The following is a 27,743-nucleotide window of genomic DNA, read 5'->3' as shown; positions in this document are numbered from 1 at the left end:
TTATGATTTATAATCATTTGACCTTTACATAGGTCCAAAACAGAGCTGCGAACACCCAGTGCTGATAATTACAGCTGGAGAGCACTTGAACGTGTGAAAGGTTGGATTAATTCAGCGTAATGTCCTCAAGAATAAGCTTCAGTCTCTTTCTTTACACATCACTTGGGTTTTTTAACCAAATAAATGGCAGCATTTTCCTGCTAAATCGTTATTGATGATGTCTGGCATCTTCAGAAATTACCGTCCCTGCCGTTTGATCTAAAGAGAAACGCTCGTGCTCAGGAGTTAATGTCAAACTGACACACTGCACAGAGAAATCTCATCAGCAAAGCGCTGATTGGTGAGATTTTGTCAGGTTAGATGCAGACAATGAAGTCGCTTCAGGGACTCTTGACACCATTAATCAAAATATTCTCTTTTTAAAGCCATTGTATTTAAAGAATTAGTGACTTTATCACTGTGAGTAAAGTTCAGCAATAAATTGAGAGTCATTAGTGCCTCGCATTAGCTAATCATCACACAGTTTCACTCAGGTACCGTGTATCGTGGTCAGGGTTGTCTACATGAAAACTATCTGCTTGTGGCGATTCCCTGCAGTGGTGAGTTCTCACAAGCACAGGATGAAACGTGGCGTTGACGTGTTGATGGAGGAAGTTGCATAACATCAAACAAAACCAGGCTGCAGGACATGCTTTTCTTTTCCTGTAAATTTATTGTGTTCATCGTTCCGCTCTGTTCAGAAACACACACACTGGCCGGGTACTGATTCTGAGACCTGCTGGACCTCTGACCAGTTAACGCAGAAGCAACCCAACAAGGTAAGTCACATTTCATGAACAGCAGGACAGCGTGGCGACGTTACAGCTGCAGGCAACAGGATGGAAATCTATGACGATATCAGATGCTTCCAAAAGGAAATCCACCTTTTCAGCTTAAAGAGGTAGAATGTTTATGAATAATGCAAACTTGACTAAACATCGATCACAATTCACTGAAGAGAACCAAGAACACATTCTGTTGTAACACATGATGGAGTACATTAGTACAGTACATTATTGTCAGAATGTTATTAAGACAATAGATCAGACATCAGATTATACTTGCAGTAAGTTGTAGCTTATGCGCTTTAGCAGAAATTCTGACATTCTTGCAGTATTTGCAGGTTTTATCTTGTTGGCTGGTACATCGCTGGTTGTTCTGAACGAAGCTGAAAATGACTCCCCGGACTGCCTGATGCGAATAAATCAAAATACTGTGAGAGTAACTCCAGCTACAGTAATGTACCTTCAGCAGGACTCTGAGTGCAGGTACATTACTCTGTGTGGTAGCTAATAAAGTAACTCCAGTGTTTCCCCACACTGCACATCCGGGCAAATAATTGATTTTTGATTTGACAGAAATGCAAAACACCCTGCGATACAACACAGCTTCACAGCAACGCCTCAGGGAAAGAAACATGCCGATGAACAAATCGTCCCCAACATGGCAGCAACAATAAATTGAAATGAAAACCTTTTTTTTTTTTTTTTTTGTTCAGAAAAAAAGGTGAAGAAAACCCGAATAAGCCTGCAAATAACCCTCTTATGGGTTTTATGAGCTGCTTAGTTTTGTGGCCTGCCTGAATGTGGGAACAATTAATGCGTTTCTGGCATCAGTTCCATCTCGATTCGCCAGATCGGCTTATCGGCACGCTGACTGCGGTCAAAAAGAAATCTTAAAAAATCACAGCGATAGCTAAACATATGATCTCCGATTACAGCCTGGAATAACAGACAAAGGGGAGCACTTTTATAAGCTCACTTTATGTTCCGTAACAGTTTGGCACAATGCATGAAAGGCAGCAGGTGGAATGCCGGTTCACTTAGTTAACTCATCACTTCATTGCCAGAGCTAAATATTCCTCTTTCTTCTCGAAATAGTAGTTGAGTCGCGCCGTGGCGTACCTGAGTGAAGAAGAGACGACAGAAGACAATCAGATCACAACAAAGCTGAGCAGACAATGAGCAGGTTAGAAGTATTAGGTTTTGTGTTATTTCTAATGAAATGAAATCACTCAAATTTCCCTTTTTTTTTTCTCCCCGTCTCTCTTTTTCAGCATTTTAAAAATATATGTATTAAGTTGAAAGGGATACTTTCAGTGGGTATTTTCACAAAGTGCACAAGTTCAACACACACAATCACACACACACACACACACACACACACAAAATTTAGTTTAGCAAGATTTCATTAATCAAAATGAAAGACTTGTACGACATCCTGAAGTGTGTGGATTAATCCCGAGGTAACGCTTTAATGTTCTTGGATGTTATAAAACAGATCTTTATTTGTCCTAATATTCTCAGTAAACAGGCCTGTTTTTGTGGCGTTTGCACTTTCTCCCTGTGCATGTGCATGTGTGTGGTTTCTCTTATAGTTTAGACTAATGAGTGAACCTTCGGTGTGTCAGTGAGTGTGTGTGTGTCTGTCTGATGGACCCTGCGTTACCATGTCTGCCTTTCTGATCGTGGAATACGAAGTGTGTGTGTTTCAGCTCACAGAAAATACAGTTGATGCTAATAGAATAATGAACAAAGCCAGGTGTGATCTGCTTCAGCTTGATGTTTGAGTTCAGCAGGCAGCAGAGACGCTGCTGTTTAAACTGACCAGAGACATTTTCTCACCTGGTTCACCACGACTTTTGTTTGCAGACTTTGTCATAATGTATTTCCTATGTTTTCAGGCTCCTCTGATTCTGTTGTGTTGCTGCTGTTTCTCCCACAGCTTTGACTTTGTGAACGCTGCTTTGTCTTGTTGTGTTTTTCTCTTTTAAGCTCATTCAGATGAATTTACTCTTTTTTTTTGTTTCAGAATTCAGATCAATCCATGAAACTCCATGGTATTACATTTAAACGTGTGGAGGCTCAGGGCTCCATTTTTTTTTTTATTTGATCACTCTCGCATCGTGAAGATGTTTAATTTGAAAGAAGAGCTTTCAATGTGAAACTCAATGAACCAGCTGTGTCGTCTGTGCAGCCTCACACCGAATCTCTGCGTGCCGATTCATTGTTCAGCCATCATAGCTTTAGCATTGTTGATTTTGTTGCTGTTATCTCCACTCGCCAGTGTTTTGTGTGACAAGTTGGAGTTTCACCGTTTACAAAAGTCTCAAGAGAAAACAGGTTAGGAGGCTTTGACACTGTCAGGGTCTGTTTTCTTCAGAAACGACATTAAGCCGGAGCCGAGGCTGCAGCGGCACAAACCGTCAGCCGTAAAAACATCTTCATGAGTAAAACAGCTTGAGGGACTCTCACACGTGTCTCAATAGACATGGAAAGTATATAATCTTAATAATGAAGATAATTATTCCGTATTAAATCTGTATTTAAGGTTTGTTTCTGTCCTCTGACATCTTTGGCCTTGGAAATATTAACAGCTTTCAGAGCTTTCAGCCGGCTGGAACACTCTTACCGAGTCTAACAGGGGTCTCGGGCTGTCTAATACAAAAGGTGGAGGATTCAAGCTTCATAAATTAAGCATAAAGATGTGTACTGATGAGCTGCAAACTGATATACAATGATGTTTTTATTTTGTGCCTTCGCTGCGGGTCACTGTTCGCGTCCTGCTCGCCGCTTGAGGTGGGCACCGTGTTTTTGTTTTGCACAACTTGCATAACAATGTGGCATCACGTCTCTATTCAGCGAGGCATTGAGTCTGAAAGCTGTGCCAAAGCTCAGCGCATTTCAGAACTTAACTGCGAGAAAAGTGGTTTTTGTGTTTGTTCAAACCATATTATTGAACGCCTCAATAAATCTGATGTCTGAGTACGCTGTTGCCCTTGGCCATTATACAATACCCTTTGAAATTAAGTGAAGTTTCAAAAGCACAGAAAATGGAGGCACAGAGAGGAGTTTGTCCTTTAATCAGTGCTTTCACTGAACTCCTCAATGCCGAATCAGTTTTCTCGCTCTTATTGCCGGGTGAGACAAAAAGATAATTCAGACACGTGCCTTTTAGTTACTTGTATTCCATCACTCTGTTCCCCACCTGCATCTCTGGCTAAAACCGCGCTCTAATTATTGTGTCAGAGTCTGCCTGCTGTTGTCTGCCTTTCTCAGAATTGTTTCTCTCTGGCAGTGTTCGCCTCGCTAAAGGATGACCTTTAGATATAAAGCACAGCCTGGTAGCTGCCTGACAGAGACAGGCGGTGCGGTATGTGTCTCAACTTCACCACAAAAAAAAAAAAAAAAAGGGGGGGAAAAAAAAAAGTTAATAATAATGAAGAATTTGGGGAAAATAAAAATCTTTACTTCTTGTCTGGCAGTGGCTTGTGCACAATTTTCACTTTATTCATTGCGGTTTGGCGCCCGTCGGCAGGCTTTCTCTCTTGACGGACCTCATTCGGAGCTGGCTGTGCTCAGCGGCGGGTGATTGGCGGCGCCCACATTCACTCAGACGTCAGGGGGAAGAAATCCTCCTCCTGATTGGACGGAACGGAAGCCGATAAAATCTCTCCTCTGATTCGAAAACCAGGAAAAAATACGGTGGTTTAACATTTCTTCACAGTGATACTCTAAAAACAGGTTTCTATTAACTTTCATAGAAGGACAGACAGATTTTTGTTTTGTTTTGTCTTTGTGGTGAATGCCACCCTAATTGCGTGAACCCATGCTCACTCACAGTCAAGAACTAGATTTTAGCTTGAAGCAGGAGGCTCAAACTGCCTGAAGGATGACGGACATTAAAGATTTCAAGTCAATATTTGGAATTATAGGTCCCGTATTATACTGTTTTCAACCCTGTAGTGAACAGAGAAACTGCCTCGCTTCAGTCACACCTTCGCCAAGTCTGTTTTAAATGGTAACGTTTGCGAGGAGGAAAAAAAAAATGGCGCCCGGTGGTAATTTCAGAGGGCAGAGCTCATCTACCTGTGGGAGGGTTAAAGAGAGGAGTGGTGATTTCCCCTCATGGAGTCACGAAGGGAAACTCTGAGATTCAGTGAGTCAGATGACAGATTTTCTACAGGCTATGGCGACACATTTTACTGTTAGAAAGCCATTATAAAGGGAATTTTATGAATATTGGACCCTCGTAATTGGACCGTTAGAAAATCTGTGAGACAACATGATGTTGATATGAGCTACAAATGGCCGTATTTTGTCCTTTTGCTGAAAGAGAATCAGCGTTATTTGAAACGCCACTTCAATCTTTAGTATCAAGCCAAATAACCATGAAGTAGGCATTCACAAACAATCAAAAAAAAGTCAACTCCTGTGGTATGAATCTATTTGCCCATCACACCCACCCCCTTCAGAGGGGGAATTATGTTTGAGTAAAACCATTTAAGGGAACAGTGGGCTTCACAGGAGATCCCATTCATCCCTGTTTTTATGAAGCCCGACACCTCAAACTGGCCGCTTAATGTTCATCATCGTCAGAGATGAAACCGAGACCTTTTCCTATTTAGCAGCAGCCGGGGGAAAATGAAGTCCCGCCGAAGCAGGTATTCCGTTTCACAATGTGCTTTTGTGCACAAGTCCCTCATTTTGTGCGGCGGGGCTACTCCAAACAGTGGGCCTCCTCCTCATTCATTTCCTCATAATAATGTCTTTGTCAAATAACAGCTCGCCGTGCCAGCACATCAACAAATCTAAACCGCTGACTCGCAGACACTTTCAACACACCAGGAAAATCACATAAGGAAAGTAAATACGGGCGGCGGGAGGAGGCCGGCGCTCCCCTCGTGGCTCCCTATTGTCACATCCACATCTGGGCCCGGTTAGAGCGCGCGGCCTGGACGACGCCCGTCACTCGTCAGGAAGCCGGCGCGGATTCCACTCGAGGGGGATAATAGCGGGAGGAAATTCAGACGCACACAAACACACACACACGCACACACACACACACACGGTGGATTTGACTAAAGCTTCTCGTCACTCATCAAGCTTTTTTATTGCAACACTCCAACACCGCCTCGCAAGTGAAGGGACGTAAAACTATTCTCTTTAAAGCCGGCTGCGGTTGATGGTTAAAGCAAATCATTTCTTCATTTACTCTCATTTACAAGGGGTCGCCACTGTAAGTCAATCCAACTTGTTTCATAGACAGTGCATTTTTTTTACTCCAGAGAGCCTTAGAAACCTTTAATAACAAATGTAATTGAATGCACCACCAGGGGGCACTGCGGAGCACCATTACATTAGACAAGAGCATTTTTAACAAACCTTTCGAGAATGAATCCATATTTTTTGCAGAGGTGGTGATGGATGCACTACATGATTCAGCAGGTTTATTGTTGGGGTCATTTCTGCATTTCCAGCTCACTACTGCCACCTAACACACACAGTGGAATTACTTCTTTTACTACATTTCAATTGAAGCAAGTAGTCTCAGTCGAGATCGCTCATAAACTATTAGAATCTCACCTGTGGTTTCAGTGAGAGCTAAAAATACAGACATCATTTTCAAACGCGTGCGTACGCAAAACTTCTCTGAAATGAAAATGTGAAAACGATGAGTTTCCTCCTGAACCGTGGTGTAAACAGGGTCTCAGTGGGGCTTTCACATGTCAACACTGAGCAAGTCTATCAGACATTAGGAGTATTTCTAATTCTGTGTATTTTTTCGTACCTATTAAAGTCTGAATGGAGTTCAGCTAACCTGTCGCTCCATTCGTCTGTCTGCATCACTCCTCATTATAAGCCTCCAGATGAGGGACAAAGGTGGAGCTGAACAGCCAGCTGGTACGACTTCGTTAAAGGCGCCGCACTCACCCGACATGTGTACGATTCTGAAATCATCTAATGTCTGATACAGTCAGTAAAAAAAAGATAAGAGTCTGAAAAAATTGAATGAGCCTCTAATAGCTTCTGCTTATCTATTGTGCTGCGGTTCAGCTTTCATCCAGTCAATCCAAGCTTTTGTTCCGGGATGAGAAAGGTGCGGTGACATTACTTACTGCTTTCCTGCTGAATATAAATGTAGGATGCTTTATACTGTTTAAAAAAATGACAAGGACGGCCTCATGAGATTATGTTCCCGCTGTCGGTGTGATTAAAGAAACGATGAGAGGAAGAACAAACTTGACCGTTGCCATCAGGGCTGCCTCGTTCTGCACGGCACAAAGAAGAAAGGACGCCTCGCAACAGTTTTGGAAGCGTGTGTGTGAGCAGGGTTCGCTTTCAGACCGGAGACTTGCCTCAGCTCTCGGAGCTCGTTTCAGTTTAACCCTCCAGTTAAGGAGACGTAACCCAACCCTCGCCACGCACTTCAGGACGGCCTCAGCCGGCGGCTTAGAGGAGCAGACATCCAGCAGGCGCATGCGGCCCGGCCGGGGATGAGGGACGTGTGCGCGAGGCGGGACCGGCGGCCCGGGAACAATAGCGCCTCTGTGCCTCGGCACCCCTCTGGATCACATTTCCTCTGAGGTCCAGATCGAAATGAGGCGGGGGCCCCGCCGCTGATCCGGCGAGCGGGCAAAGAAAGCCACACAGAGGGGAGGGTGCCGTATGTCAATACTGATTAGTATCACCGCCACAACTGTTGCGGGGGGAAACACTCTGCCCTCCTGAACTCTTACTGTCTGGTTGCTGCTGGCAGCGGGGGACGCCTCCCCCTGATAACCGGCCTTCATGCGGCCTGGAATAAAGCCGGTTTGATGTCTCGACTTGGTGAGAGGTGGAGCTTTTATCTCGTCGTGATGTGTGGCTCGACGGCCGAGAGTTTCACGTGTAAATATTATGTCTGCGCTGCGAAGTGACAAGAAGAGAAGAAGAAGTGTCTCTCTCTGCCTGTTTGATCCCCACATGCAGATACACAGCGCCGCGAAAACTGAAATGCGCTCCAGTTCCCGGTCCTTTCTTGCAGTTTCTCCGCCAACAAATTCTTTGTCGTGCAATCCTAACAAAGATCTTATTTGTCTAAACATGGCGCTAAAATACTGAGCGGCTGAGCCGGGCGGACAGGATGTGCTGCTGGGCCTGGGAGCTCCTGGGTGACGGATGGTGATGTTAAGTGCTGTAATACGGCGGTCCCAATAAACCCGGCCCAGGCCGTATTTCTCTGCGCGGTTTTATGTGCGTCTTTGTTTAACAGTTATTCAAGTGGTGTTAATATGAAGGTAGTGCTTCCTGTCAGGGGGACATGGATCTGGATATTAACAATTTCTGCTTTAGGTTTGATGGATGAAACTTCTCGACCACAAACTCAATACTGCAAGTGGATTTTTTTTTCGAGCAAGGCAGATATTTTAGCTGACTGAAATAACACCACTACCTTCTGGTATCAGTGATTATGATTATGAAATTAATAGCAAAAGCTCCCATTAGCTTGTTATTTTTATGGTCCATGTTTAATCCTTTACATGTTTTCCTTGTATGATTCATATTTCTATGCACTTCGTCTGCTGCTTCGTCTGCATGTCGACGGGTTTCTTTCAAACACACAGTTCTGCAGGACTGCTGAAAATTGCATCCCCCGTCTGAAATCCTGAAAGCTTCAGCTTCATGACTCTTAATGCAGAACTGACAGCTCGGCTAGCAGCTCCTTACTTTTAATTTGCACTAACTGGTTAAAGAAACAAATCTTTGCTTTTTAAAAATTTCAATAACCTTCAAAACACTGCAGAGTGGAATAAAGTAAAGTCAGGCACTGCAGACACTGAGAGTTTTTGAGTATGTTCTGAATTAATATTTTTTGTCTCCACTGAAAATATTATAATTTTGTAAAGTGTTTCTTTATATGTTGAATAACATTTGTACTTCCAGCCTTCCAAGTCCAGGAGAATGTGGACTGGGGGGTCTGGACACCGCTGGAGGCCGCCATCGTTGTTTCTGTCCATCTACTGAGCATGTGCAGAACCGTTTACCGTGGTTCACAGGAGCAGGAGCTACTGCTGAACTGGAGACGGTGCCCTGGTTTCCAGAAAGTGTCGTGTTCTGCTTCTACAAAGTTCTTCTCACATGCAGAGTCTGAGTGTTTTCAAAAAGTTTCACTTGAAGTTGTTGTCGTGTGAACGGGATATATGTAGAAAAAGACCCGAAAACACTCGCATTTGAACTTTTGAATGAATAATTTTTCCAATATCACCAAAAGCAAAGACAAAAGAAGAACTTTGGTCGGTCTTTTACTCTCGGGACAGATGCTCAGATCCCCCACAAGGGACAAAACTGCAGTTCCTGCAGCCTATTTGGTTCAGTTTACATAGTTATGTCGACTGAACGATGCATTTCCTCCCCATGAGACCCCCCCCCCCACACACACACACACACACACACACACACCCCACCTCCCCCCACCCACCGCCCTGGTGTCTGCCAGCGTGCGTCAGGATTACAAACCTCTGGAAGTCAAATTCAATTGAAGAGTAGTGTGATTGCAGGATGGCCCAAAGACCCCAGAAGAAGTTGGATGCCTGGTGGAGGAGGAGAAAAAAAAGAGAGAGAGAGAGAGAGAGAGAGGAGTGAGTCTCGGTGGCTCATGTTCACGTTTTGGTCAATTTACCGCTGACTGATTTTCAAAGCACGTCGTGGTTTTTCAGATTTTTCCATTGTGACTTTCCAGACTCCCAGTGCTCGAGTAAATGAAAACACTTGAAACATCAAAACCTAAAAAGCATCTTTGCTAAGTAGTGATATATTTGGAAGATTGCATTCGTTCAGGACTCCTCTGTTTTGTGGGACGACGACTGAGTTTGTGCGAGGTTGGCGAAATCATTTGACGCGTTTTTATTCTGATTTGGGTTCAACTTCGTGAAAGAAGGGAGTAAAATGATGAGTCCTCTGAGTTTAGTGAATACAAAGGACACCTCACAGGACCGTCTGACCACAGTGAAATTCTCACAGGCTTCTTTGATCCAATTAGGTTTCAAAAGCTCACTTCTTCTCTTGCCCCCTGAACCCTGCTGGGGGTCACGGCGGGGTCGGATGTCAGTGTGTCTGGAGGACTCTCAGCGTAGAAGTGTGTGTGTGTGTGTGTGTGTGTGTGTGTGTTTCTGTCCCTGTTCTTCAGGTGACCTCCTCTGTTGTCTCTGCTGCAGCTCAGCCGAACGCCGCTAAGTCAAAATGACAAACCTCCGTATTGAATGGTTCCCTCCTTAATGGCTTTGCTCACTTAGGCTTTCGGACTTCCATGCCTCCATAAATTTCTGTTGTTCTCCACCCTTATTGTAAATCTTCATGGTGAGGCCACTAATAGCGAGTCCTAATACGATCCAGACAGGCCTCCGCTCTGCGGCCCGGCGGTATAATCACATTTTTATTTGATAATCAAATAAAGGGTGGAATGAAACGGCTTGAAGAGCAATGTGCGGTTTTCCTCTCGCCCGCCACCCCCCCCTCCTCCCTCCCTGGCGGGTTTTCATCTGTAATCTCTGCCCCCAGTTAGAGAGAGAGAGATTGAGCGTGTTTCCATTGTGATTAATAACTTCTCTCCATTAAGGGGGCATTAATCTAACGGCGAGCAGCGGCCGGCGGTGACGGGGAGCCATTGAGAAAAACGCGGATCAGAGATGTGTGTGTGTGTGTGTGTGTGTGTGGAGTGGCATCACAGAGCCGACGTGACGGGGGGGATCCCTGCCGAGGAGGGGACGGCTCGTAAAGACCCCGCTGCGCCTTGGCACAGGTTTTCCAGGGATTAGGATGGGAGAGAGGCAGCTGGCAGGGCTCCAGGCTCCGTGGAAGCCTCACCGCTCCGATCAGCGCCGCTGCCTGCCTCCACACTCCCCCCCTCCCCCGCCTCACCCCCCCCCCCACACCCCCAATTCATCTGTTTTATTAAGTACTGACATGTAGCTATAGTGTCTGCTCAATGTAGTTTGATTATTACGAGCAGTGACACGGAGCGGCTTACGTTGCAGCGTTTTAAATGAAAAAAGCAAAGAAAAATATTCACAATATTCAAAAGTAGAATAGAAAAATTAATTCGTGGCAGATTTCCAACGCCTATTATACACGATCACCTGGTTTTACCAGCTGTGAGGAGAGATCGTTTTACTGTCGGCGTGTGTGTGTGTGTGGTGTGTGTGTGTGCTTTGAAAAGCTCATAGAAATGTGTTTTGTTTTTTTTTGTTTAACAGTAGTCGTGCACCATTTGCATGATCAGATGTTGCCTGTCAGAAATGTGCAGCAGTAGATTGAATGGAGATGATATTAACATATTAAAATATTCACAACCCGACGTTAACACCGAGTTAACACGGAGCGTTTTGAAACTTTAAACATTGTTCATCTGCAGTGTTTTGTGAGCCAATGACGTTACACTGTTTCTGTGAGCACAGTTTAGCATTACACTCTGATTTATACTCATGAAAGCAAACGGTAATCTTTAAGATTCACTGTATGACGCCGAAAAATGATCCATCACAGTTTCATTCAAACTGCTTGTTTTGTTTAGGAAAAAAAAAAGTAAAATACACAGATTATAAATTCAATCATACGTGCAGTTTCATATGTAAAAATGTCAAATATTTTAATGTTTTTATATTTATTAATACAAGCAAAAGACAGCCATGTATAATTTAAAGTTTAAACTGATAGTTAAACACAGGATCCAGCTACCTGTGGATATTTTTTTAACATAGACGTGTAAAACTCCTTTGATGAAATGAAAAAGCGTTAAAAACCTGTGATATTTCTGGGTCTACAGACTCGCCCTCCTTCGCTTTGACACACGGCTTGTCGAAAACGAGCTGAGCTGGAAACTTGGCTTGTTAAGTGATCAATTTCTCTCTCTTTCCTCCGGTCTAAAAGTCCTCCTTGGTTTGTCAAACAAAAATCTGATTTCAATCAACATGATGTTATCGCTTGTCTCGCTCCATTCCAGGCAATATTCCTCCCCCCTCTCCTCACTTTCCCCGTCCCTCTGTGTTTTTGGCCGAGGGACGAGTTATTTTAAAAGAGTAATATGCTTCCTCATCATTTCTGCGCTATTTCAAGAGACATTCACACCAGCCTGGAAATTGGCCGCACAATTCTGCATATTGTGTGGAGCCGTGAAAAGCACTTTAAGACAGATAGCCCCGCGCCGCTCTGAGCCTCCAAAGAATGAAAATTGTGGTTGTAAGAAAAATAATTTTGGCTGCTGTTTTTCATTTTCCCCCTGCGGTAGTTTCTAATCAACTCAGACGGAGTCCATCAAACTCCCAGCGGCGGCGGGTCAGCTGCGAGGGGGAGCGAGCGAGGCAGGGAGGTGTTGGAAAAGTAAATTGCTGAAATGTGATGGCGAGGCGTTGCCACCCTGTCATTTCGGAGGCTTGCTCACACATGGATATTGTTGAAACACACACACTAATCTCATAATATCAAGATATCTGAGTCCCTCCAAGAGCAGCAACTTAAGAAAAGGAAATAACTGTTGAGAGAGTTGTCACTTTCCAAAGAGCCGAGGCGCTGCGTAATGCCACGCCGCGGCGTTTAGGCAGAGTTTGCGGGAACACACACACACACTCACGAGTGAGAATTTGCAGACTTGGATGTAGAGCTGTGTGACTTCTGCCTCCGTGACCGTGACCTCCCGACCCGAGCTGTGCTTGTAGCTCTCCAGATAGGCCGTCAGCCAGTCCCTCTGCAGCTCCCGGCTCGGGTACAGGCTGTAGTTCACCTCGTTCACACCTGCAACACACACACACACACACACACACACATGTTAGCAGCACACTTTGTGAGTTTTGAATGCTGGCCACTGAACTACATCAGCTGGGGGAAAAAAAAAACAATGTTTTATGTGAGTTTTTTTCTATTAACCACCTCCTTGAACCTGGAGCCACTTGTCAGATTTCAGCTTGTTCTGAAATAATTCCTCATCTGCATTTTAAAGTTTCTCACTCGGCGCTTCAGCTGGAAAAACATTACTGATATTTCTCGAGTGAGGACATTAAATCTAAAAGTGTTGCAACGCCGATTGTTCCAGAAGTGTTCAGACCGTCCCTGTGACACAGCTGCTTCATCAAAGCCACTTTTATCAGCGTGCAGAGCAGACACTCAATGCAGCAATTTGTCCAGACAGCGTCACAAGAAGGACATAGTTTCATGGCGCATGAAAGCAGAGAACTATGCTGACCGGGTCAAAGACATCGCACCGAGTGAACAAATGATTCTGCATATTCCAGTGAAGGCACGCTGCAGCCGTGAACGTCCAGATGACAGCAGAACCATCTCCTTTTCTCCACCTACCAGCAAACTCATTGAAGTGATTGCCGATATCGAAGGCCTGGTAGTTGTAGTCGGCGTACTCGTAGTCGATGAACTTCACCATCCCTGATGGAGGAGGAGAATGTTCGCAGCAGTGAGTGTGGCGGCGCCCCAGAGCGACCCTTCACCCTCCTATCAAAGCTACTAAACCTTCTTTCTCGCTGAGACGTACCCTGGATGTGAGAGTTTATTAAAAAAAAAGGTGCTATTGAAAGGATTTTTACAAATGAGGAGAAATATTTAATCAGAAAACATTTTTCAGCAAAGTGAAGGTTTCCTGAAGGATGAAGGATGAAAAAAAAAAACCCACCTTGGTCCTTCCTGACTTCAGCTTCACTAACAAACTGAGACGTCTCCGAGTCGGAGTCTCAGCTGAGGGACGTGAACGTTCCCTCGCTTTTCTCTGTTCTCAGTCGGTCTGACGGAGTTTCTACAGACGCGAGCCGGCGTCGGCGTTCGCGTCCGCTCTCACCGTCCGCGGGGTTGTAGATGATGTTCTTTGTCAGCAGGTCGTTGTGGCAGAGGACGGTGGGGGAGTCCAGGGGTGAGAGGTGTCTCCTCAGCGACTGCATCTCCGCCGACAGCGTCTCGAAGCTGGGCACTTCCTGCAGAGCCGCCGAGCTGCAGGACGCCAGAGCAGCCAGGTCAGAGGGCGGAAAAGGTCAGAGAGGGAACGGCTTGAAGAAGACAAACGAGAGGGTTTTTCAGACGTCACCTCGCGGACACTGAGTTGATCCAAACAAAACTATCTTTGTAAAAAAAGACACTGAAAGTGTGTCTCCTTAAAAAAAAGAGGCACCATTTGGTTGAAACCACCTCCTCAAACGATCTTTTAAAAGCTCAGTCACACCCAGGATTTCCTCTTACGCGTCCTGACTCACCTGCCTGTGAGAACCGTTCACCCACGAGGAATGTCGCTGGTCTGGGTCTCAGAAGCATGGCTGTCCTGCTGTGTTTAAATCTCACAGGATGAGAAAGTGGGGCCGAGCTGCAGCAGCCACCGTTCTGTCTTCTCAGACAGACATAGGTCGACCGTGATTTTCTACGTTTTTATACAGGAAACGCCAAAAAAGAGCATCTACGGTGAAAAAAACAATCAGAATTTGTATGAATCATGGACGACTTGCACGGCACAGTGAGGAGAGGGAGGATGAAAACATGCACGGCGAGCATGTAATGAGGGCCCGTCGCATGAATGCATGAAATGTGGCACATTTTGCACTGTAGCAATCGGTCAGGGGCGAGGAGGATTACAAGACTGGACGGAAATAAAATGTCATAAATGCATAGGATTTAATCATGTGATGAAACGATGGAGCGTCTCAGCTGCTGGCGCTGGTACCGAAGGTCCCTGAGCAGCAACCTTTAACCCCCAAACTGCTCGGGTTTGTCATAAAGTGCATCATCTGCCATAAAACTGATCAAACATAAGGATCAAATGATCGACTGTGTGACCCCAGAAGGAAGCAGCTGAAACACATCAACCCTCACTGGTGGTGAACTTCACTTTCAAATCTCAAGTGGAACAATCCGGTATAAAACCATACAATCAACAATTAAAGCAAAACTCTGCATCATAAAAACTGGAAAATAAAAGAGTTTTCACTCCTTTCTTGGAGGACTGGAGAGTTTGTGGTGGCCTTTATGTGCAGATTTGTCACAGTTATCCCTCCATGCATGTGTTTCATGCACCAGGCGAGTTTGTGAAGACAGAAAATCCAACAACCAGCAAGAAATAAAGGTGGAAATCCACTGAAAAACAGGTTTTATGCTCAAAATAGACATGAAATGAGAGCCAACATGTTCCTAAAGATTCAGCTATTTTCAGCAGCAGCACTTACACTTAGATGACTTCATTCCGTTTCTTTTTTTCAAGTGAAACTTAAAGAAGCGACCTGCCTTCTATTAAATGTTAGAATGTAAGAATTCATGACCTGGAAACAGATCTACTAACACGGCTGATCTTTTCATTGTTACTGGTTTGTTTTGCAAACAAAGACAATTCAAAAACTTACAGATTTTGATAAAATATCAAGAAGAAGAGACTTCATGTAGCTGGACAGATCTGGTAAAAGTTAAAATTATGAATGAATTTTATTATAGCGGGCTGTCTGCCGAGGCTGAAAGGATTACATTCTGTGAGAGATTTGGACTATATTCTGGGAACTAAATTTATAAGAATGAGTTGAGATTCTAGCATCATGCTGGAAGCGAAAAAATCCCGCCAGGTGGAGGTTTGTGCTCTCAGTGCATTTAAACCAGTGATAACGCAGATTTACCTTTCATATTTTTAAAAATCAATGAGTATCTTCGCCCCTCTCTTATACATCTTTAAAATCTCCCTCATCTGAGGAAACATTTAAACCATGCAAGACAGGGGTCCTCCAGGATCAGGGTGGGACTGAACGGTGTAAAAATCAAACATGCCGCTCATGATCCTCTCTGGATCGCCATCATTTTAGAGAACCTTTATCTGGGTGTCTCCCTGGGATCAGAAATGTGTGTGAATTACAAAGAAACACCAGTGAGTTGCTGTGCATGCTACACATAAACATCATTCGCTATGGCAGAGGGGGGTGAAGGGGGTGGGGGGCCGTTCAGACCAGGGACAGCCCTGTCTGGGAACAACATGTCTGCAGAGTGACGCATGCCTCCTCCAGAGGTTACATGCCTTGTTTGCACTCTGTTGATTACTCAATCTATCAGACGAGGCACTAATGTCCTTGGACGTCAGTGCAAAAATGCACCTGGAAGAAATGCTGTGCAAGCACCCCCCCACCCCACCCCCCCAATTAATTTCCCCGTTTCCTTTTCGGTCGCGACGACAAGAGGATACTTTAAACTGTGTAATTTAAACAGCACCTATTTATTCGACGGGGGGACAAACAGACGCGGCAGGATTATACACACTGCGCCACATAATTTAGTGAGGCCCGCCAGGAACGCACAATAAAAGCAAAAAGCAGAGGAGCTTTGTTTATAGTGATGACACAGATATACAACTCCGCCCGACACGTCCGCATCACTTTTCTATATTATCTCCCCCCAGCCTTCCTTCCTGCCCTGCGAGGATCCACACACAGAGGGGCTGATTGATGGAATGAAAGCAGACTGAGATCCAAACTATACCTGCAACAGAGTATGGAAAGATATAAAGCCTTTTTTAAAATAGCTGTTTCCTGCTAAACTTTCCATCACTTTAATGAAGTAACTGAAGGAAGTGCTATATTACTTGTATTCAGACATGAAATTGTACAAGTGCTGTGAATTTTATTTTCAAATTGCATTTTCTAAAGATATAGGCCCAGAATAGGGTGCTGGATTCATCTCCTCGCCTGTGAGATCTTTGTTATTTAAAAAGCAACCCCCTCTGACATGCATAATTTATCTATCTCCTCTCTAATGTGAATTAAAGCAACGCGCCTGAATGGTGAATCACCCTGATTCCCTTTTCATCCCATCCATTCCTTGAACCTAACAAACTGACTTTATCATAGAAACCCGCGATTACTGGGAGTGAAAAGCGAAATGAAAGACTCCCATTGGCTTTAAATGGAAACCTGTCGTCTTGCCATCAGATCTTTTCCTCTCTCTTTTCTGTCCCTTTCAGAAAAAATACTGCGTCAAGTACGCTCGCCTCCTGCTCCCTGTCAAGTCTCTGTAAGGTAATTAGTGGAATTTCCTCCTCTGGCGCTTCATTATCAATGTGCCTTATTTACATATGATTTCAAACACCAGTCGAGCACTGCTGATTTCTCCCCCTCGCTTTTTTCTCCTCCCTTCTGCAGTCTTATGCGATTTGCTGGAGTGCAAACGGGAGACGTAGCAGGGGGCCTTTGGGAAGAAGAGGAGGTTGCACTCTTGCCTTCCATTGCTTTTCTTTCTTTTCTCTCCCATCTCTGAGTTGCGCCGCTCTCTCTCTCTCTCTAACCCTTGCAGCTGCTGCAGCCTCGCTCTCTCTCTCTCTCTCTCTCTCTCTCTCTCTGCACAGCGGGTGGTGTGGGAGCTGAAGACCTCCTCTGCAGGTGCAGCCTCTTCCTGCTCCCTCTCTCCCTGGCTTTCTTTTGCCATTTCCTCTGAAGATCACATTCATATCAGCACTCATACATTCTCGAGTACAAAAGTTTCTCTGATGCTTGTTTAAATCTCTTTCTTTCCTTTTGCTTTTTCCTCTCATTTTTTGGGTCTCCTCTGTTTTCGCCTCTATGCCGTGCCGTTGCACTCGAGAGACCAGTAAATAGGCGCGCAGACACACACACACACACACCGCAGATACGAGCTTCAGACCTAAATGAGCCACTAATTTCACTCCTCCAGTTCAGCTGTAGCCTTCCTTCCACCATTTCATTATAGATTTCCCACACTCTAGTCATTTATATTCTAATTATTGTCAATTTGCAGATCATTTCTGAATTGCCTTGTTCCCCCTCTCAGCGTATGAACCAAGTCACACAAATGTCTCACAATATAGCACCATCTATTGGGCCTGTGTAAGTGGTGCAGTCCGCTCAGGCAAATCAGGCACTTCTCCCAACTTCAGGACTCTCACTCAAAAAACACTTTCTCAGTGTAATAGATGTGATGTTTTCCAAAGTTCGGAGTGAGAGAAAGATTGTCGCTATCTTTGATTCCTTGAAAGTCCTTGGTTTGTGAAAGAAACCCGATCCTGGCCTGACCTGGAGGAGCGAGTCTTCAGTGAGGGTCGCCGTCCGTGACCCCAGGCTTCTGTGGAAAATCCTCCGTTGATGTTTGAGATTGTAACACTTTCCCTCTTCAGGACTTCAGGCTGACGGTGCTTTCAGGCTGTCGAAGGTCATTCGAGGTTGTTGAGAGGCATTGTGCTTCCTTGTAGGTCCTCACACTTACTACAGACGGAGTGAGGCGCTATAAAGAGGATGATTTGATTACAAGCACGATATATTCTGCTCATCTGTAAAAAAAAAAATTAAATAAAATTCCTGAACAAAACGACCGGTAAACATTTTTCTCTTACAGCTGGTTTTCTTCTGTTCTGTGTTCAGAACTCTTTTATTCTAGAGCATCTTCGGCGCGATATTTAGTGAAAGTCTTGTTGACTGGAGGAGCGGCTCATCAGCCCTGATCAAAGCCTTTCGGCAACATTAACATTACCCTGTGTTAGCGATGCTTTACCAGCCGTAAATAAACAGCAGCTTTCCTCCGTGAGTTCTCTGCTGCTGCCGGCGTGTTGCTGGTTCTGATGTTTCGATGATGTTTCTCGTTGTTGATGATTGTTTTTCTCTGTAATTGCTATTATTTCATCTCAGAACATCTCACTGTACTGACAAGAAGATTGAAACTGTTTGAATTAAAACAGACAAAAGTAACGTCACTCTCACTTTTCCATGTACATTCAAGTACTTTCTTTCAGTCATTTCGGGGAACCAAACACAGGATGGAACTTGGGTCTGTGTCTATTTCTAGCAGATTTTCTTTAATGTGTCAGAAAAACAAAAAACATTATATTAAGCTCCAGTAGACCAGCCTCTGCGCTCTCACTTCCTAAAAATCTCACCCACTTGCCAAAATGTTTTAAAAAAGCAGGTCTGCCTTCGGCTTGTGTGGACTTCTGACCCTTTTCTCCGTGCAAACACAAACAATGTTGAACATTTGACCGATAAGGGGGAGCGCTGCAGGAAGCTCGTGGCCAAGCGTCTGTTTCTTTGTAGTGTCTGCCCCTCTGACCTCTCACCCCGCGACCCCTGTCAAAGATAACGCAATGTCATTGCCACGCGGGCCACTCCCCCGCCGCCGTGCCCGGGGCCAATGGCGGCCCTGGGAGACGGCGTCCGACCGTCCCCACGCCGGGAGGAATCCGGCGGCCCGCTGTCTTTAAAGGCGGCGAGGAGCCGCGCCGCGGCGGCTTTGAGAAATGTGAGAAAACGATAAGGCATCGCTGGAAGTGCTGCTGGATTCCAGATAAAACGTGGCTGGTTTGTGTCAGGAGCGCGGCTGCATACGCCGCTCCGCTCCACAGGTAGCTGAACATGGAGCTTTAACGGCTGGTTCTCACCCGTAACAACACATTAACCTGAAACCATCCCGTCTCTAACGAGAACTGATCGGTGACTTTATCCATCCTGACCTCAAGTACGACCAGATCTTCATCTCTATGAATGTGCAGCATGGAAAACACATTTCTGAAGCACTGACTGTCGTATTTCTTTTGGTATAATAATAAGAACTTACTAAAAACGATGCTTTGTAATGAAAATCGCTCGTGTTTTTCTCCTATTAGCTGTAGTTTTAGTTTACACTCGCTCGCAGTCTCACCAAGTGGCTGTTTAGATATTTGATGAGCTGTAATACCTTTTTTTTTTTTCAGTCTCTCTCGGTGAAATATGTTTTAAATAAGTGACTAAGAGCTGTTTGGAAATGGGATCCATGCTTACTTTGGAAGGTCCCTAATGCGAATAACAGAAACAATCCATGTAAAATATGTTTGGATGTGTAAGGACAAAAACTCTCTGCGTGTTGGAAATGTTTCTGTATTTTGTGTCATACAGTGATTTGATTTTTTTGCTTTTTCTTTTGCCTGCTGGGGATGATGGTACATTCAATGGCATTAAAAAAAAAAATCACTCCATGTTTCACTCCAAGAACAGTTTGGAAGCTATTATAAAGGTAAATAGTATTCAGAACTTTTAAAACTTGTACAAATGAGTTCAGTGAGACACTTGATTCATGCACGTCTTGACCTCATTAACAGAAATGTAAAGAGACTGTTTCTACAAGTGTTTTCATGTTGTACAGTGACACCTGCTCGGCGCTGTTAAACACAGACTATTGCTTTTTCTAAACACTTGAACATCGCTGTTGAGTTAAAACAGAACCACCAGTTGTTCTCCAGGCTGGGATCGCTGGGTTAAGCTTTGGTTGCACAGTGTCCTGTGGAAATTGTTATGTTATATATAAACTGCAATCGACTATGTAAAGAATCGGCAGCACATACTAAGTTAACTATTTTCTGTATTTCTTCATGAACTTCTTTCAGTTCATCAAGTTCAGTGAACGCAGCTTCCACATGCCAGAAGGTTATTTCTAAAGCTTACTGCTGTTTCTTTGACTGAGCATGGGAGGTCTTAAAAAACAACTTTTCTTTTGCAAATTTTCGCAAACAAAGTTTTGTTTTCTAGACGTTGAAGAGCCCTTTTTTCTGAATTTCTCATGCATACATATTTTTTTTTAAATCCAGGCATACTCACTGTTTTTCTCTCAAGCATAAACGGCATACTTCAGTGAAAGGACCAAATCCCCCCAAACGAATCCACCACAGCTCTACATTCTGTCAGCGATAAGGAAAGCCACCCTGATCACCCTCATTTCAGTTATCGCCATCAAGGATGGCAAGACACGCTTCATGATGCCTCAAAAAAAAAAAAAAAAAAAACATTCACAGGGAAATGTGTAATTCCTCCCTGAACAATGTGACTCCCACAGCACACACACACTCCGCCTCACTCCCATCATATCGTCCTGTACAGTTTGAACTTCTACGTTCAGGGTTTATTGTGAGCTCTTCTGCCTCAGCAGCATATTATACAATCCTTTGACATTATTTTATTGTATATGATGAAACCGTAGGAATGTAAAGTATTTGTGTTGTAAACTGAACAGATATTTTACAGTGCATTTGTCCTGTGTTAAGTTGTTTTCTTGTTAACCATATTGATTGAACGTCACTGAACTGAACTAATACAGTGTATGGATCTTTCTTCTCCATTAGACAATGCTGTTCATTTATTCCGTTTAACTTCATCTGTATACTAAGCACATTTAGACCGACCCTTTTCTTCCCCACTGCACCCTAAAAGGTTTCTGTCCATCAGAATATTTACAGTAAATAGGCCACACCGCTGCAGCCGTGCACTGTTTTCCGTATAAAACCCGGCCGATCAGCGTTTGGAGGTTTGTGTCCTCGGCTGAACCAGACCAAGTTTAACAGATCTCTAACAAACCATCAATTCACTGCACGTCATTTTTGGCACAAGAAGCCTGAAAGATGAAGTCTGGCTCAGCGGAGAGAATAAGCTGGCTGCACGTGTTCAGCGGTGACGGTCGTACCGCGCACGGTGAATATGCTGAAATCTGACGGCTCTCGCAGGCTTGTACCTCTTCGTGCGCCGCTGCTGGACCGCGCCGCTCTTCAAGCTGCCCTGCACCAGTGTGAGAAAGCGGGACATCTTGGTCCAGAGCAGAGGCTCGACAGGCCGACCGCAGCTTGGCCGGATCGAGTGGATTCTCCCCATCTCTGCTGCGATCAATCTGCAGAGAGAAAACATTTTCTCAGATGCGCCTGGCTGACGCTCTTATTGCACAAACAACCATTATCAGAGCAGAAACACAACTCCCTTTCCATTTAGCGCTCTTATCTTGCTCCTCTGTTCAAAAAAATGGGCCTGGTTGCATTTGTGACCTTTTGACCACTTGAGTGCTCGTTCTTGAGCATCTTAGCGGTGACACGAAGTTTTTTTTTTTTTTGGTTTTTTTTTTTTTTCCCCGGGTTTTCCCCACAGAGGGCAGCAGGCGGAGCAGGGTGATTGATGGCCGTCGCGGCCCTGACTCTGTCGGCCTCGGCTGGCCGTGTGGCGTCCCGCAGCCCTGCGCGTGTGAGTGATGACGCCGGCCTGTTATCATGAGAATAATGAATGAAACTGGAGGCATGAATAAACAGCATTGCTCAACATGAAGCATGACTCAGCTGTAATGATTTAGAAAAAAAAAAAAAAAAAACTCCTACATCAGCACAAATGAGATGAACTGTGGACACGTGACGTCCCAAACCAGTGACTCACTGCAGACTCAACACTCGTGTTTAAAGATCTAGACACACACACACACACACACACACACACACTTGCATGCTCACACTGTAATGACTTTTACTAATTTCCTTCTGAGTCACGTAAATAACATCTGGAAGTCCAAACACAGTCTCAAAACTGAGATCAGGCTTTACAACCGTGAAAATTGGCGAACCTTAACGCACAACAGGAAAACATACATGTAGAAACACCTGGAATCCCACTGTAGGCCTTCGTATCCACTGATAACAAGCATGGACAAAATAAATATGCACATCAGCAAATATGCAAAAAACAACCGAGTAACAGAGCTTTCCATCGGTCTCCAGTCATAATCTCACAGCAGGATCAAATGAATGTGTGTGGCGTGTGCGGCGTGTGCGGCGGCGGAGACCTGTAGATGGAGGGCTGCCGGAGCAGCTCGTCGTCCAGCACCGTTCCCTGAACAAACTCGTAGCAGATGCCGTTCCGGAAGCTGCAGTAGATCTCGGGGCCGCAGCCGTGGCTGTGCAGCACCTGAAACATCTCCACCTCCCGGTCCCGGTTCACGTACAGCTCCGTCATCCGGCCGTAGAGCCGCACCAGAACGCAGCCGGACCCCTGCAGAGAGCCCACGTAGCAGCCGATCAGCCGGTTGGTGATGCCCTCTGTGAACGTCTGAAGACAGAGAAATCCAGGAAAAACACAGAAATACATTAAAATACGCCGTACTTTGGAGAAGCAAGGAATGTAAAGAAGCTATAATATAAATAAAAGCTTAAATTTCTCTGAAACTTAGACGGGTGCTCTCATGGAGGCCACCTGCATTCAGCCACCTGGGTCTGGAAAAGTTTGTCATGTTGTTCTGTGCAAGTTTAAAAAATTTCAGTTTGTTACTGGTAATATCTGGAAATCTTGGATAAATCACCACATCCATGGAGTATTGCATGATAAGTAAGAGGCATCCAGCAGCTGCTGTATGTTTGGCTTTAGGATCACGCATTTGGCTCCATATCATTTACAGGCCAGCACTGCCCACACACAGTGGCATTAACTCACAATTTGTCCGAGACCTTCTTTTAAAGTGTTAGTGGAAAAGAGATGGGGAGATTATTTCCCAGATACTGACTGTTTGTGCACGTGAAAAATACATTTCAGAAAACTGCACGAACAGACTGAATGCAAGAATCTCAGATGTGATACCACAACACACACGTCCAATCAACCAGTCACAGCTGTGTATGAATTAATTCAGCTGTTCGCCCGTTTTAAACTGCCAAACCGTGTGTGAAGACCATAAGCACTCAACCATCCATTTGAAGTTCAGTGTCTTGCTCAGGGGCACATCAACACATGGTCAGATGGGGGATCGAACCTGCAACTGAGCCACAGCTACCATAAACCACATGCAAGGCGTTATCACAGTCCTGGGTGGCACGTACCGAGATTTAGAAATGTGTTTCTAAATTTCAAAAACAAGCAAATATTTCAAATCAGTTAATAAAACTCTAAAGCCATAAAAGAATTCAACAAAACAAAACGCAAGAAACCTAAAAGGTGAACTGAGGAGAGCTGAGCTGTCAGAGCAGAGACAACGCGGCGCAAATTCCCAAAACTCTCAGAACTAATTAAACCAGTAATTCAACAATCATCCCAAACACAGGGACAACTTTTAGATGTTGAACAATCTAAATGCAAACTCCTTCACACAGAGACAAGCTGGTCAGTCCTTTGTTTGAAGTGTTTGGTCGTAACGATAAACTGAACTCTTCACATGGACAAACACTCTCGCTTCTTTTCAAATGGAAAACTCTTCAACAGTTACAGTCCCTTCTCAATATTCACAACACAAATACCAGTTTACATAAAAACTGATTCACCAGTCAGGTCATACCCGAAGCTCGTTCCTCCTGTGGTCGCTCCTCATTTCAGTTTTCTGCTGATGGAATCGTCTTTAACGGATCTTAGAACTCTACATTTATTCTTCTCTCCATTTCCACAAATGCCATACCATCAACAATGAAGGATCACTGCACCTCCTTTTGGCCAGGAAGTGATTGTAAATGAGAATTTAGATGAGAACATCTATTGTTTTTTGTTTGTTTTTTTTGTTTTTTTTTTTATTATTGTTGCACTTTGAGATATTCAAATGTAAAGTGCATTACAAATTAAAGGTATTATTATTATTATTATTATTATTATTAATTGGTCCTCAGCTGGTCTACAAAGGTGAAATAAAATACATAAAAGTATTGGTTCATGTTTCACCTCAGTGTGACCATGTCTGGTTCCAGTCCTGCTGAGGGGGTTTCTGTGTGGCGTTTGCATGTTTCTGGGTAATCCTCTCATAGTCCAGAAAGTGGGAGGCCGTGATGTGAGAAACCAGAGCTTGCGTCCCTCACACACCACAACACCACGGTAGCCAGTGTTTGCTTGCTGAAGCCTCCTCAGACATTCATTGTCCTTTGATGGATTCTCTCAGAATCCCTGCCACTCTCCCCCGAGGCGTCATCTGAACCCCAGCAGGGACGAGCGCACAACCCCGCTTCCATCTAGATGGAAAGTGAACAAACATGGCCACCTTGACATCTGATGAAGTATTCATACAGAGCGGGGAGGGGCGGCGGGGGGCTTTATGAAGTTTCTTTTGTGTCTGATTTGTAGATGTATTCTGTTGTGCTGCATTTGCTTCGGCATGTCGATTCATTTCTTTTTATCAAATCGATTTCTGGACATTTAGTTAAAGATGTGCATGTTGCTTTAATACACAACAATAAAAAAAAAAAAGTTTTTTCAGAGAGACATCAAGTTTCTGTCTGTTGATGTTTGTCAGTTGTTGGCTGATGGTCTCTGCGGGTGCTGTATGGAAACCTATTCACACACACACACACACACACACACACACACACACACACACACACACACACACACACACACACACACACACACACACACACACACACACAGACTTTAATTATATCAATAGATAGATAGAGCTCAGTAGAAATCTTCCAGATTAAAAGCTCCATTAAAGGATCTTCTGGGATCTGAGTGCTGAGGACAAACATGGACTCCTTCTGTGTACATTACCAGACCTGGTGTAGATTGAAAGGTCGCCCACCCCAACGCGCGGTCGCCCAACAAACATAAACCCCATTTCTCAGAAAGATTGGACCTGCTGTTTGCACACGGGACCTTATTGAAGGTATCTTCTCCTGAATAGACACTCAGACGACTCGGCTAACTGAGCGAGCGTCGCAGTCTGCCGTGGTCGTCTGGTTACCTTGGCTCGTCTCCCACACCGAGTCAAACAGAGGCACAAGTGGAACTACAGGATGGAGACTGCTTCACCTGGAAATATCCGACTGTAAATACATGCAAATGCTTTAAAAATGTTGAAAAAAAAAGTCATAAAGAAAGACAGTTACTTTTCACTGGATAAACTGGTGATATTCTAGAGTTCACTGCGAGCAGTTATGCAGTATAGCTCTAAGAAACTGTTCATTCTATAACAGAGTTTAGAATAAAATGAGATAGAGCAGATCTGAATCTCATTGTTGATGCACGTTAAACTCATATTCTAAAATAACATCCACACCCATCATACAGCCACACAGAGTGTGTTTTCAATGTTTTATTCTCATTTAAAGTCCAGATGGCTCAGCGCAGGAAACTGTTTTAGAGTTAGTGATTAATATCTTGATACTTTCCATTTATTTTTGAGATCTTAATGAAGATATAAGTCTTGAAAAACAGAATCCTTTCATGACAGGACTGAGGAGATGTTGTATTGCTGGGTCACTTTCAGCAAACCATTCAATATTTATTCAGCAACAGATTTAAGTATGTTATATTTTGGATTTGACACAAGACAGTAGCTGCAGTGTGTGTGGACAGAGAGCTATTCTAGGCTTGTTTTCCTGCCGTCTTTGCTTTTATTAAGGCCCTGTTTAAAAGTTTCTATAAATAGCTTAAAAACAGAAGTCAGTGGGACAGATTGGGAGACGCACAGTCCATCAGTAGGAGTATTTAATGGGCTTCCTTCAAACACTGAGAGACTGGTAATCACTCAGGTTCACACGTACTGTCCATTTAAAACCGTTCAAATAATTTGGCAGGGGGGATTGTGGGGTCAGCTGTAGTACCCAGAGGAAAGAGAGGACATTGATGTCAAGAAAAAGCACTGCAGCTGGACTACAGTATCAAAGTGACATTCATGAAACAACAGCATGACATTATGTCGCAGACTGATCTGTCAGTCAGACTGTTTTTATATCTGGAGAGCCACTTTACCGTTTATACAGTGAAAATGCAGGTTTGGACTTGACACAGACTCAAACCTGATGTCAGGCAAGGGAAACATTACCGATGGAACTTCACCGTATAACATTTTAACACTTAATATTTTCCATAAGTGCGCCACATTGCAGACGCTATTATGTCTTTATGAGATTTGGGTTTACTCAGGATTTCCAGTCCCCACTCTGGGGTTGAGAATACCATGAGCGAAAGAAAACAATCCAGAACCGAGAGGCTGAACGTTGAGATTGATGCTATGGGAGCCTCCGTTAGACTACAATAACAAAACCTCCTGCCGAATTTAAGTTGGATCGCCACAGCTTGATCACACCTAAAGCAACTGGCCAATTGATTAACCTGACATTACAGGTCACCGATCTGTCACACGGCAAACAATCATTCACGCCACTGTGACCACTTACCCAAACAAACATGCTTTGGGTCAGTGGGAGGAAGGTCACAGAGGCAAGGAGAACATGCAAACTCCCTGCTGGAAAGGCTAAACTTGGAATAGAACTGAGTGTCGCACAGTTCTTCCATTTGGAGACGGAAACGTTGACTTGCCTTCATCTGGATGTCCTGTGTCTTCCAGTCAGGACGGAGTCTGCCCAGCAGCTGCAGGATGCCCCTCTGAGGCTGCTGCTCGTTGATGTGGATGTCCACATGGAGGAGCGGATTCCCGGCTAGAGAAAACCCGCTGTCCATTTTCACTCCCGCCAGTCTCTGCATTCAGCAAGGAGGACTTCCAGACAGAAGGATTTCTATCGCAGCAGGACTATGGCCACATCCAAAAATGATCAAAAGATGAGCAGAGACAAAATAAGGGATCAGACAAAAAGACAACACAAAAAAAAACTCAAAAATACACACAATGAACTCCTAATGATGGTTTTCTAAACCCAAACACTTTTTCACAGTTTGAAAGCCACCTGTGGTATCCGTAAGTCACTCCGATTGTTGTTTGTCCGACAGCAGTCCACCCTGCTTATCAGGGGCCAATGTTCCTGTGACCATCTTCATCCCCGCCGATCGTTTACACATTAACCACTGGTGTTTAGTGTTTCACTGGTCATCCACTTCTCAGCTGGTCCAGTCTTAAAGGTGCATTAAGGAGTTTTTCAACTTTAAAAATACTTATTTTCCACCATAAATATGTTACAAATATTCAATGATGTGTATAATGTGCCCTGGCATGTTCATTGTAAGTACCGCTAACAGCGATAAATTGGCATGTGAAAGTTGCAGTGCCGGTCCGGCACCAGAATTTTTTTGGGGAGAATTTGAGATGATGTGACGTAATGCGCGCTCCCGCTGGCCTGATTTCCTTCGGTTTCGTTTTGTCCGCCATTACTCCGCCAGATGCTTAGCAGCAACAACTGAGCAGTATTGAGGATGGATCTTCCAGAAAGTAAGAACAGACCGGCTTCTAGCACTGCCACAGCTCCAGCACAGACCCTACCAGGCAAAAGAAACTTAA

General features: G+C 44.4%; 1 protein-coding gene across 1 annotated transcript; it reads right to left on the bottom strand.

Annotated features, from left to right (window-relative positions):
* Positions 1 to 208: 208 nt before the first annotated feature.
* LOC115391520 (ethanolamine kinase 1) lies at positions 209 to 26,971 on the bottom strand. Its single transcript, XM_030095792.1, has 9 exons — positions 26,831 to 26,971; positions 22,383 to 22,645; positions 21,297 to 21,449; positions 13,639 to 13,787; positions 13,149 to 13,232; positions 12,427 to 12,587; positions 9,318 to 9,391; positions 1,878 to 1,943; positions 209 to 296 (listed from the first exon to the last, which is right to left on the bottom strand). The coding sequence occupies exons 1-9, from the start codon at positions 26,969 to 26,971 to the stop codon at positions 209 to 211; spliced, it is 1,179 nt and encodes a 392-aa protein (XP_029951652.1).
* Between the last annotated feature and the right edge of the window lie 772 nt (positions 26,972 to 27,743).

This window comes from Salarias fasciatus, chromosome 7 (genome assembly GCF_902148845.1).
Source record: "Salarias fasciatus chromosome 7, fSalaFa1.1, whole genome shotgun sequence".
Classification (NCBI taxonomy): domain Eukaryota; kingdom Metazoa; phylum Chordata; class Actinopteri; order Blenniiformes; family Blenniidae; genus Salarias; species Salarias fasciatus.
This window is presented reverse-complemented; position numbering and strand designations above follow the sequence as displayed.